Here is a 12,321-nt window from a genome sequence, read left to right on the forward strand (position 1 = left end):
CTGCTCCCTGCCTGGAAGCCCCTCCCTCTAGGAATGTGAATAAACCACTTCCTCTGTCCTCCCAGCTCCAGAGGATTCCCTGTGTCTGAACTTTCATTGGCAGACCTCTTAGGCTGACCCACCCTTGGCCACTACGGAATTGTCCTTCCCACCCTGCAGGCTCCTGTGAGGGTGAGTTGTGAATAACTAGAGGTTCCCAGTTTGTGAAAACACTTTAGTCTGACGTTAGCTTCTTGTAGCCAATCCTGTAGGCTTGGCTGATTAAAGATGATAATTAACCCATTGCTAATTGACCTCAGAAGCCAGCCAAGCAGCCTCTATTCACCAGCCTTGGTGGTGGATTTGTAGGCTATTTTAAGCTTTCTTAATAATCTTAGCAAGACTTCACTTTCCTGTCTGCATCTTATTTGCTCTAAGGACATTCCGTAAAATTAACAAGCTATAAAGTTTGATTGAAGGTTTCAACAAATGTGAGAATAATTGGCTCCATTTAGAGAAACGAAAAAAACAACCTGTAAAGTTTGTAGAGGAAAACCCATGCGATTTTTCTCTTTAAGCAGAGGAGCAGTAGCAAGTGGGACTTCTTTAAGACCAGAGAAAATAGAACTGGCTGATAGTAGGGGTTTAAATTCTGATTCCCCCAAATCAGAAGTTCAGAAAAAGAAATTTTGCAAAATCTAAGCAGCCACTGTTGTGCTCTCGTGCCTTCCAAGAGGCCTGTTTGGAGATAACAGGAACCCAGGCAAGATTGCATGAGCCCCTTATTCCCTAGACTTGCATCCAGAGACCTGGTTCAGCTCTGTGACGCCTCCTCCTATTCCTTGGCTACATGGGCACGGGGAAAGGAGGAGTGTCCTCCCCTCCCCATGGCAGCTGTAAGGTGTTAAGTCTTGCAACTCAGAGTACAGCAGTCTGTGGTACCTGGTGCTCAGTTCCTTTACTCTCTCTCACCCTCCCCCATCTTCCTTAACTCAGCTTAGATCTCTTTTTCTGTTCCTTCCAGGGCATGTCTGCCCAGGCTGGGCTTGTCCCCTCCCAAGTGGCTATAGAGAGTTTCCAGAGAACTCCATTCCTTGCTTATCTACCACCCCACCCCACCCCCCAAGGTACCCCACACTGGTAGCTCAGTCTGCCTTTTCTCTTCTCTGTTAACCTAGAGGTTTCTTTCTGCTTTCTACAAGACCTAACCTTCCATGTCGCTCCAACCTCCACTCACCCTGTGCACGCTCACACTGTATCTCTAAGGAACTGAGCCTCGGACAGGCCAGGCTCTTGTATCGCCTTGCCACATCTCACTTTCAGTTTTCCTTTCTGCTTGGTTCTTTGCGTGTGGACCTGATCCAGTGATAACTGGAGCCCTGAAGCTAGAGGTTTCAGTTCCCAATGGTGGGGCTCGTTGCCTCAGATGGGCTTCAGGGGAAGGGAAAGGGGCTTTCTCCGGGTGCCTTTCTTTTAGTTCTTCCCTGACCTAAAGCCCCAGTTTTCTTCTCAAAGCTGATTAGAGTGATTTGTATGAGACATTTTGTCCATCAACTTTGGAGTTCCTGGTAATCTCCTACACAGTGAGTCTCCCTCCAGAAAAGCCAAGACTACTACTGAGAAGGTGCTGGGTCCCAGGTTCCCTGGGGTATTCCCTGGCCAGCAGCCCTTATACCTGCCTCTAGCTCTAGGCCAGCCCAGCCTGTTAATAGCCCAGAAGGAGCCCTCCTGCCCAGCTCTTTCTCCTCTAGAGAATCTAGAGTTTGCCCAGAGCTGCAATGTACAGATCACTTACATTCTGTGTTTTTCATTGATATAGAATGGAAAAATGTACTCATGAACAGGGCTATTGTGGAGATTATGTCATAGACTTTAGCTGGACTCCCTCCTCTCCAAGCAGGGAGCCCAGCTTTAACCCCTGTCCTACCAGGAAGTCCTCCTTGGCCAGCCAAAGATCATCTTGGAGTTGGCTCTTTGTGGGTGGTTTGAAGGGTTTTTTCCATCATGATGTCTCTTATTAACCATATTTACACTTTTTTCCCTGACTCAAGTGCTGGAGGCTTTATCTGGGAGAATATTGCCATGAGCCTCATGTAGACTCCGGGACCAAGAGAACTGTAGTCCTCACCCTGCTGGGCTCATTCCTCCTGCCTTAAAGCAGAATGCTTTAGCAGATAGACCAGCGGGCTAGAGACAGAGGCTAAGCCCCTGGGCAAGCCCTAGACTTTTGTGCCTCAGTTCCCCCATCCACTAAATAACTAGAGGCCCATTCTCACTCACAGTGCCCTTTGGAAACCTAAGGAGCCCGCACAACCTTGGCTGTCCTCCCTACTAGTTGGATTGCAGGGGAAAGAGTTCACAATTCCAAAAGGCTAGGTGGCTTTTCCCTCTGCAAACGCATGGAATTCTCTCCACACTTCTTAGTGGTAACTCAGAGACCCCACAGGATCAAAACCCTTTGAGAATCAGCCAGGAGTGCCCTTGCCCTGGGAAGAAACTAATGGCCATAGCAGACAAGATCCCCAAGGAAACCATGTTCCTTCTAAACATTTGGGTGACAATCGAAGGTGGGGGGCACTCCATTTTGCTTTTGTGTCCATGTGAATGACAATCCCCACTGATCCCCGAAGGATGTGCTGCAGGCAGGCTCAGGATGTCTGCGTCCCTGGGTCCCGCTGTGCCCTGGAAATCCCCATCTCCAGGAGTCCCATATCCATGCATGTGCCCTTTCTCCCTCTTGGCCAGGAATCACATTCTCTTCCTGAGCCTCTGAGCATGCCACCCAGTGCATGCTAGAACAGCAGGAACTCTCCTCACTGCCCGTCAGTGGGCACACACAGCCATGGACACACTCTCCTCTTCTGGGCAAATTTCTGCTGCACACTTGGCAGGAGTTCCTGCATTCTTCTCACCATCCAGGTGATGCCAAGGACCATGGCAAGCTTTTTCTCTGTCTTCCTCTCACCCCTCTACCCCCACCTCCTCTCCATTCAGTGGTAACAGCCTCACACTGAAAAGGAAAGTCCTGGACCCATTACATAATTCTCCATCGTGCAAGCAGTAGCTGGGGCATAAGGTCAGAGGTCATAGTGGGGTCAGGTGGCTGACACACACTGTAACGACAAGGTGGTTAAAATTAGACCACAGAGAGGAAACTGGCAGTCTTGTGGAAATGCAGAAGTTTCCTCTGCAAGTGAGAGGCTGGGGATGCAGGGAGGCCACTGTGCGTGCTGCTTGCCGGGCCGTTACTCATTGCAGCTCTGTTCTTTAATGCGTTTTAGCCCCTGCTTCTGTATTTCTAGCCTTTCTCATGACATGTTTGAACACATGCAATGGAACCTGTGGTTACCTGCCCTGGCCCAAGGCCAGGACTGGACACCCCAAACTCAAGATGGCTGTCCCTTCCTAAGCCTTCCCTGGGTAGCTGAGCACCTGTTAGGTCAGGTGGAGGTGGTCAAGGTCCTGAGCCTGAGATTCAGGCCTATAATGCTCCCAGGGCCATTGGTGAGGGTGAGCAGGGGCCACTCCCAGCCAGAGAGAAGAGCGGGTTTGGCACAGAGAGACAGCAGAGGACAGAGTCACGGAGTTGGAGTCCCAGTTGACTGGTGTGTGTTGCATTTGCCCTGGCTAGCCAGCTGGCACAGTAGTGCTCATTTCCCCAGTGTCCTAGAAGACTTGGACCGTGCCTGCCTCATGCCCCTGTGGTACCCAGCCGAGCCTCCCCATGCCTGTCCGTCCTCCCTGTGAGCCTCCTGCGTGCCCCACTTGTCTTTAGCACCCCTTGACAGGAAAGCAAGTACAAGATGTATCCTTTGCTACCGGTGGGATTATTGTCCAGGTGAGGGACATATGCACCTGTGAAACAATGAGCAAACAATCAAAGCCAGTCTCCAAGTTAGTACTTTACAATGTGATATCGACATCGAGGTTGCTTTCACGTTCTGGAATGGGGAGCACTCTGCAGGGGCTAGAGTCAGTGCTGATGAAGGGGTCATGGTCTTCACCAGTCTCCAAGCTCCAGATCAAGCAGGGCTCCTCCTCTCCTTTGGAGGAAAGGGCCCCAGGGGCCAGAGATGAACAGCAGGTCATGAGAGGGTGCGAGCAGCACAGATGGGTTTGCAAGTGAGGACACACCTGTGTGGTCTAGCAGGAGAAGGACCCCAGACAGAGTGACTATGGAAACTTCATCTGAGACACTTAGATTTGACGATTGCTCAAGATATTGAATTTCATTTCAGCTAAATCAGCCCCAGCTTCTCTGACAGCGCTGGCTTACGTGCTGATGTGGCCACATGGGAGCAGGATGGCGTGAAGCCCTGGAGGAGCAGAGCTTTGGTGAAACACCCCCTACCTGCTTTGCTTGCCTCCCTTCTCCTGACAATAGTTTCCTGCCTGACCCCAATCTCTTGAGCATGAGAAGCTCTTGGGTGGGGCAGGAACCTGTCAGGGGAAGCCCAAAGTGATCTAGCTGAAATGAAACAGCCAAGAAAGCCCTCATCATTCATTTTACACTCAGGCTGGAAGTGCTCCTCTTGGGAGCCTGGAGAGGGGAGCTGGGAGGGGAATGGAGAGTGGCAGTGAGGGTATCAGGAAGCTGTGTTCTGGGAAAGCCAGTGTTCTACGCTCCACCCTTCCTTCTATCAATTAAATACTAAACTTAGACGAATGTAATTTACTCTTTTTTTATATCAGGCCCTCAGCAGAAGAAAGGCAAAAGGCCTAGAGGGCACCTGTCGTTGGTCACGGGGTTGTCTGCTCCCCCAGGGATGACCTAAATAGAGATAGTGACTTTCTTCCTCTAGAGGAGCTTAGCCCTCAAACCCCCGCCCCTGCCCCTCCTTCACAATCCCCTACACCCTCGAAGTCCCACTTGTCCACGCTACTGCCTTATCCGGTAACTTTGACACGCTTCTCATGTGCCCCTCTGCCAGCAAACAATGCCTGTCATCTTCATCTTCCCTTTCAGAAAATGCTGTTTCTCGTCTCTCCCTCTCGCCCTGTAGGTTATTGCAGCCGACTGCAAAAGGGTCACAGTGCTGAAGTATTTTCTGGAAGCCCTTTGTGGACAAGAAGAGCCTCTGCTGGCATTCAAGGGTGGAAAATATGTGTCAGTGGCACCCGTCCCAGACACCATGGGAAAGGAAATGGGAAGCCAAGAGGGAAAACAACTGGAAGATGAGGTACTGTGCAGGGAGAGCCCGCTGTGGCAGAGGGGAAGGCTCCCCACCCCCACCCCCACCCCACCCCTGCTCTGCCCGTGGCTGCCTCTTCTACCCGGTTATTTATAACCACTCAGAGCAGTATGGATGTGGACGTGAGCAGCCAACTTCTCAAGAGTGCACTCTGCTGGTGCCCCTTCCTGCCAGTCCCACCCCAGTGTCTCCATCTCACTCTGCTACGAGTTCCAGATGCTTCTTTTTAACGTTGCATTGGAGAAGGGAGGGAAAGAAAGAGTTTAATAATGTGCAGCTCGGGAGGCTTAGGAAAGGGAGTGGGGGGGGTGTTAGGGTTCAGGCTGAGGATCAAGTTTATAGATGTGTGGAGCTCAGCGCCGCACAGGCCTGAACTCCAGCCTCCAGCACACGTACAGGAAGAGCTGACATTGCTGGCCCCGTGTGGAAAATCACCCCCTCCCCCGGCCTATTCTCCCTCCCTCCCTCGCTCCCTCCCTCCCTCCTGCACATCCTGATGTGATTAAGGAATTCTCCTCTTGTTTGTTTGCCCTTGGTTGTTTCTGTAGCCCTTGCTTCACTCCAGACCATGTGTATATGTGTGTGTGCGCACGCGCCTGTGTGCCCACCCTGGCTAAACCCCGCCGACAGTTGCCCTCCTGCGCATGTATGTGTCCTTTTGAGGGTGATTGTTGTCGTGGGTCTGTATGTGCTGGGTTTGTGTGTCAGTTTAAGTTGAACTGTGCCGCCGGCTTCCCCGCTGGCTGTGGGTTCTGAGTAAACGGGAGTGTGTGACAGTGTCGGCCCATGTACGCGTTTAATAGCACCGCCACTGCGCTGCTGTGTGTCTGAGTAACTCCAGGTGTGTGCGCACAGCTCGCTGTGGCCTGGAGGTGGGCTCTCCTTCTTTTTTACCCCACAGTGTTAAAGGCAGAGGAGACTTAGGTGGGAAGGGACGTAGGACTTCAAGAAGGGACGGAAGTGATTCTAGCCAGAGGCCAGGTCAGCGGCAGGCCAGCACAGTCATTTGGCCCACAGCAGTCTCAAGCGCCTGGTGGAGCAGGGTGGGGTGCAGGGATGAAATCAGCAACAGGCCAGGGAAGCCAGATGTCAGCTGGAAGCTGTCGTTTGTGATCGGAGGCAGTGATAGAGTGGCCACCTTTGGTTCAGAGTCTTCAGAGCAGCAGAGCCTTGGACTGGCTTCATCAGAATAGCTGGAGAACCCCACCCCACCCCTGATGACACAGGGCTCAGCTTCCAGGACAGAGGTGGTTCCAGGGATAAAGCTGAGCCCATGATTCCAGACTCCAGATGAAACCTGGGCAGGGAATAATGGGAAAGAATGAGCTGTCATTACGGGAGGAGGCAGCGGGCTTGCTAAAGCCATCGGGGTGTCCAGGCTTCAGGCGGGACAAAGCAGTGCCCCCCAAGCCCTGGGCACTGTGCAGGGAAGCATGGGTGGGGCAGCACCTCAGCCAGCTCTCTCACCCACACTTCAAGGCTGAGGCATACAGCGGAAAGGAAGCAAGGCCAGCTCTCCAGGATCGCTAGGAGAGGTGTCCTCTGGCCAGTGGAGCCTGCAGTACCGACTCCAGTTAGGCAAGTAAGGCCCACAGACGAGGACACAACAATGTAAAAGCCAAGGAAGGTCTCCGCCACTCATGAGGAGCAGACCAGCTTTTTGGGCCCAGAGTTTGGCTGTGCCACGCTCTCTTTTCTCCTAAGGCTTATTGACCAGACAAAGGTTGTGACCCACGCCGTGCTGCCCACTTCTTCCTTTTCCCACGAGCCTCCTGGGTTCCTTTATGTTAGTGGCCCCTGGGAAACCCTGCTTACCCTGGTCTGTGTAATTTCATAACCCTGCACTTCCTCGTTTGCTGTGAGAGCTGAGTGAACCTCAGACAAGCCTCACTGACCCCGTTTTGACCTCAGTCAAGCTCACCCCAAGCCCCATGATAACCCTGTGTATCCCTGGTCAGAGCAGGCAGAGGCAGTGTTCCCCCATGGGCTGGTCACCACCCTGTCCCACTCACTCCAGTTCAGGTTAACCCCACGAACAAGGAAGTAAATGTGTAAAGAGAGTCTTCCTCCTCATGTGCTGGGCCCCCTGGAAATGAATCCTGTGACACCATAGCCTGTGGGTTGTGACATGCCCAGTCAGTGTAGACAGCGACCCAGACTCCTAAGACTTCTGGGATAGTGACAGTTCCAGCCATATGTTGAGACCCCCGTCTCTCCCGAAACTGCAAGACTGAGTCACTGAAGCTAGGTAGGGGAGGAAGAAGGGGGCGGTGATTCTGTTTCTTCAGATATCATTCTTCATGAGCAGAAGAGAGTCCTATTCCTAGGGATGCTGCCAAAACACCTGTCTTTCTACCCCCCTAGATTCTGCTCCCAAGACAGAGCATCAGCTACCCACCCACACACTTTACCAACCACTTCCAGCCAAGAGAATCCATCAGAATATCATCTTGAGATGGACAGTTAGAGGAGAGAGCAGACTGTGCCCAACACATCCCAGCTGGGCCTATTGGAAGCCTGGCAAAGCGGAGCCACTCGGGGCTGGTCTGGCCTTGCTGTCTAGAGTCCAGATCCCAGCCCTGTGCTTCTTGCCCACTCTTATTGCGAAGAGCACGTGTTTTGGAATCAGGCTCACTGCTCTGCCACTTATTAACTGTTATCCCTGAGCAAATTGTTTAACTCTCTAAACCTCAGCGTGTTCATTTATAAATTAGGGATGATAGTAGCATCTATTTCAGAGACCATCGTGAGTATTAAATGAGTTGATATGTGAAAAACACTTAGCCCAATTATCTGGCCAGTAGTGAGCATTCAGTAAATGGTAGCTGTTATTGTCATAATCAGTGTCATTATCGTCAACCAGGTAGAAGCACAAGAATCTTCTCCTACTAATCACTCTGTTACCCATGCTAATCCTGTCCCTCAGAGGACATGCTCTTGGGCAGCTGCATGTTCTCTGCTGACCAAGGTCAGAAGTGAGAGAGTGAGGAATGGAGCCTGGGACCACCCGGGGAGTGGGGGCTTCTGAGAGTGAGGCTGCAAGTGGGGAGGGCCATCCCTGGGGAAAGCTCCACCAGCCTGGCAGGAGGCTCCTGAAGCTAGCCAGCCAGCCGTCTCCTAGTCTGCCCAGACCCCGAGAGGGCAGCTGAGCAAGGTCATGTCATGTGAATTCCTGTAATGAGGCTCAGTAGCCCCCACACCGCCAGGCTGTGGTCTTAAAAAGAAATCAGGGCAAGGTCTGCTGAGCCACAGCATCTGCTCCCTGAAGCCATCTGGGGGCAGGGGAGCTTCTACGCCTAACTCCCAGCTCTTGGCCAGAATTGATTTCTATCAGATCATTAGAAGGAATTAGATTTAAATTGAGTGGTTTAACATTCTCTGTTGTTTTCCCCCTTGGTGATACAAAATGAAAATAGGTTCAAAGCTTGACTTGGTGAGTGTGTGTATAAGCATGGAAGTATATGTGTGTGTGAGTGACTTCTGGTGTGGACCTGTGACTCTCCAAGAGGAAAGAGCCTGGAGTGCAAAAGGGAGTAGTTGGTGGGGAAAGGAGAGGTGGCAGCTTCTCTCTATTCCCTCTCTGCCTGAATTGGGGGAAGTGTACACCTTGGGGCCCTTTGAAAGGGAGATCCAAAAAAGCATGGAACTGGGAGCGCTGGAAGCACAGGAGGGGGGTCTGGTAGGTGCCATGGGCTCACAGTCTCCTCTCTCCCCTGGCCCACTCCACCACCCAAAGGAGGAGGACGTGGTGATTGAAGACTTTGAGGAAGATTCAGAGGCCGAAGGCAGCGGGGGTGAGGATGACATCAGGGAACTTCGTGCCAAGAAGCTGGCTCTGGCCAGGAAGATAGCCGAGCAGCAGCGTCGCCAAGAAAAGATCCAGGTGGGGCCTGCCTGGGGAGGGTGGTTCCCATCAGGGTGGTGGCTGTATAGTGCACGACGGGAGTGTGAGTCGCGAGTAGGGATGAAGAGGACCCTCTCAGGAAGACACTGTCTTGCAGTGTCCTTTACTGGTTCTACCTATTTTCTTTCTCTGTCACCAAATCCTGGTAGCCCTTGTGGTGCCGGGAGTCTCCCTCCTCGTGGACTCCGAGGCAGAAGCAGGTTCTTCTCAGAGAATCTGATGAAAGCTTCTTCCCCAGTGATAATCTGTGAATATACACCCACACATACACAATCTTCCTCACAATTTCAGGGGTTTCAAAGTTCCCCTAAACCTTATTCAGATACTCCTGGAGAGGTCATAGATGCTCTGTAGGGCACACCTCTTACCAGGGAAGAGAATGTCATAGCCACAGTCTGCTTATCTGGATTTCCAGTGTAATGGCTGAGCCCCTCTGAACAGGACACTGTGGACCCTCCCAGAGAGAAACTGCTTCATCTCCATACAAGGTTCCTCCACCATCAGCTCTCTGTGGACCCATACCTGCCCTTGCAGCAAGTTTTTTTTTTTAATGGCTCTCCCAAGTCTGTCCTTTTGCACTAGAAACTCACTTCCTCTTATCTAGGGCTCGGGGCAGACAGGGAAGAGCCAGTCATGCTCCTCCCTTTAAGGACTGTAAGCATGGGGAAGCATCAGGACTCTTTAGGAATGTCTTGTTTTCAATCCTCTCTTCAGCCGCCCCTGCCTTTGGTGCAGGGCTTAGTGCATTGTGGTCAGACAGACCTGATCCTGTTCTGGGCTCCACCACTTACTGGCTTTGTGACTTTGGGCACATTGTTTAACTTCTCAGAGCCTGTTTCCCCATCTGTAAAATGGAAGTGGTAATAGCGCCTACCTCCTGGAATTGCTATACGGCCTGCGGGAGCCAGTGTGTGTACAGCACTCAACACGATGAATGGCACACAGTGTGTGCTCCTTAAATGGTCACTGTGGTCTGATAATTTGTCTGAACGCCAATCAGAACTCTACCCCGGGAAGGGGAATGAATACCAGTTGGGATCCATTGTTCTTGAGACATTCGTGTCCGCTTGCCAGTTGGAATCAAGTGTGTGATACCTCTGCCGGATCTTCATCATGGTGTGGCTGCCTCCTCAGCCCTTCTGGGGTCTGTACGGAACCCTCTGTTGTGGCCTGCAAAGCAACTTCATCCTCAAGCTGTCTTTCTTCCTGTCCTATGGTTCTTTTCTTCCTCATCATCAGTCTTCCCAAAGTACTATCTATACTCACCACCTCCATGTCTTGACCCTCAACCCAGCAGTTATGGAAACTGTTCTTTCAGAAGTCCCCAAGTAGGGGCGCCTGGGTGGCTCAGTCATTAAGTGTCTGCCTTCAGCTCAGGTCATGATCCCAGGGTCCTGGGATCGAGCCCTGCATCGGGCTCCCTGCTCTGTGGGGAGTCTGCTTCTCCCTCTCCCTCTGCCTGCTGCCCCCCCCCCCCGCTTATGCTCTCTCTCAAATAAGTAAATAAAATCTTTTAAAAAAAAAGAAGTCCCCAAGTACCTGTCTTTATCAGGTCTCGATCCCTGTCATAGTTAGCGTCTCTATAGCGTCAGGCCCTCCACCTGCAGTGAAGCTCAGGTGAGCCCTTGTCTTCTCCCTTTCTGTTGGCCACACCACCCTCCTAGGCTTCCTCACCACCATTCTCTTCTTGGTCCCCTCCTTCCTTTCTGTTACTTTCTGTTAGTCTCAGTGTGCAGAGTTGGCACTCAGCAAATATTTGTTCAGTGACTTAATAGACAGTAGCAACTAGAGAATCCTTTTAAAATTCCTCGCTGGCTTTTAACCCCATGTGTCTGATTTCTTATCAGACCCTCTCTGTTCACTCATTTATTTCCTTCTCACTTGTTCCCGTTGCCACCACTGCCGTGCTGGTCCACGTACCACCTTGGATTGTAGCGGGCGAGGCCCGTGCACTGCACAACGCCAGGGGTGCTGCTCACTTGGTAGTCTGTGAATGGCAGCTCCTGGAGTCGCATGACACCGGGACCCTGTCCACCTCAGCCCCTCTGGTGCACCTCGAGTGCATTTATCACTCTCTTCCCAGAAGAGCCACTCCCCTGTTCGGAAATCGTCAGGGTCTTTGCTTCGCTGATAAAGTCTAATTCCTTACCATGGCATTGGAGGTTTTCCCATCTGTTCCCAGTCTTTTTCCAGCCTCTTCTCCTATCCCCAGTGAACCTTACTAGCTATATGACATTGGGCAAATTATTTAACTCCTCTAAAACTGTTTCCTCATCTATAAAATGAAAGTGGTGACAGCACCTACCTCAGGAAGTGTGTGTACAGTGCCTGTCCAGACAGTAAGGCCCTTCTACCTGGACGGCAACTCTAACTGTCCTCTCCTCTCACTGCCCTCTGACGTGCTCTACCCTTCCCCACTCTCAGGTCTCAGTTCATGCTGTTCCCTCAAACCAGGATACCCTTTTTCTGTTCCACGTTTCCTGTTACCTGTTGAAACTCTATTCTTCCTTCAAATCCTCAGATGAAACTTCTCTCCCCAGTGAAGCCTTCCCTGATACCCTCAGGAGGAATTCATCTCTCTTTGCTCAATGTTCCCGTGGCACTGATTTATACTTCATTTGTGATACTTATATCATGTCTCATATTACAGTTATTTCTGGACTTGTTCCCCGCCTCCGCCCCCCCACCCCCCCGCCGGTACTGTGAACTCCTTAGAAGCAAGTACCGTGTCTTCAGTTCAGTTTAATAAGTGGTGATGAGCATCCGCGAGGCTGGTGGTCAGGGGACACAGGAGTGAACCGAAGAAGCCCCAGGCCAGGGTGTACGGAGTGTACGGTGCATGGCTGAGCCAGCGATTTGAGGTGCGAGCGTGCGTGGTTGCCACAGGGGAGTACAGGGTGCCGTGGGAGCGAGTGCCGTGGGGGCATGGCCTTGTCGGGAGCACCGTGCTCAGCTTGGCCTCCCCAGCACCAAGCAGTACCTTGCAACCAGGAGGTCTTGTATGAGACTTGATGTCCGGTGCCGGCGGCCGCCCCTGCTCGGGAAGCTTGTTGTCCCTGTCACCTCCTTCAGAGCCGGCTGCTCAGGCCAGCTGGGGCTGGAGGTTGCTGTGGCCCCTTTAAGAACAGGCCCCACATGTACCACTGCTGGCGGCCCTGCCTCCTGTCAGCCTTCTTCCTCCAGCCTCACAGCCACAGGAGGATTTCTCAGCAGAGGAAAAATTCCCCCCTTCCTTCCCCCCCCTTT

At 52.0% G+C, this 12,321-nt stretch overlaps 1 protein-coding gene across 5 annotated transcripts in view; it reads left to right on the forward strand.

The window, feature by feature from the left end:
* Nucleotides 1–12,321, forward strand: part of SMG6 (SMG6 nonsense mediated mRNA decay factor) — a 229,584-nt gene that overhangs the window by 201,462 nt on the left and 15,801 nt on the right. For 4 of the 5 annotated variants that reach the window (XM_036091094.2, XM_036091101.2, XM_078068061.1 and 1 more), the window contains 2 exons: nucleotides 4,983–5,159; nucleotides 8,908–9,054. In XM_036091094.2, the coding sequence (XP_035946987.2) occupies nucleotides 4,983–5,159; nucleotides 8,908–9,054 (324 nt within the window). Of the gene's footprint in view, nucleotides 1–4,982; nucleotides 5,160–8,907; nucleotides 9,055–12,321 lie in introns of those variants that run through there. The other variant, XM_078068060.1, reaches the window with a different exon arrangement.

Source organism: Halichoerus grypus, chromosome 2, assembly GCF_964656455.1.
Source record: "Halichoerus grypus chromosome 2, mHalGry1.hap1.1, whole genome shotgun sequence".
Taxonomy (NCBI): domain Eukaryota; kingdom Metazoa; phylum Chordata; class Mammalia; order Carnivora; family Phocidae; genus Halichoerus; species Halichoerus grypus.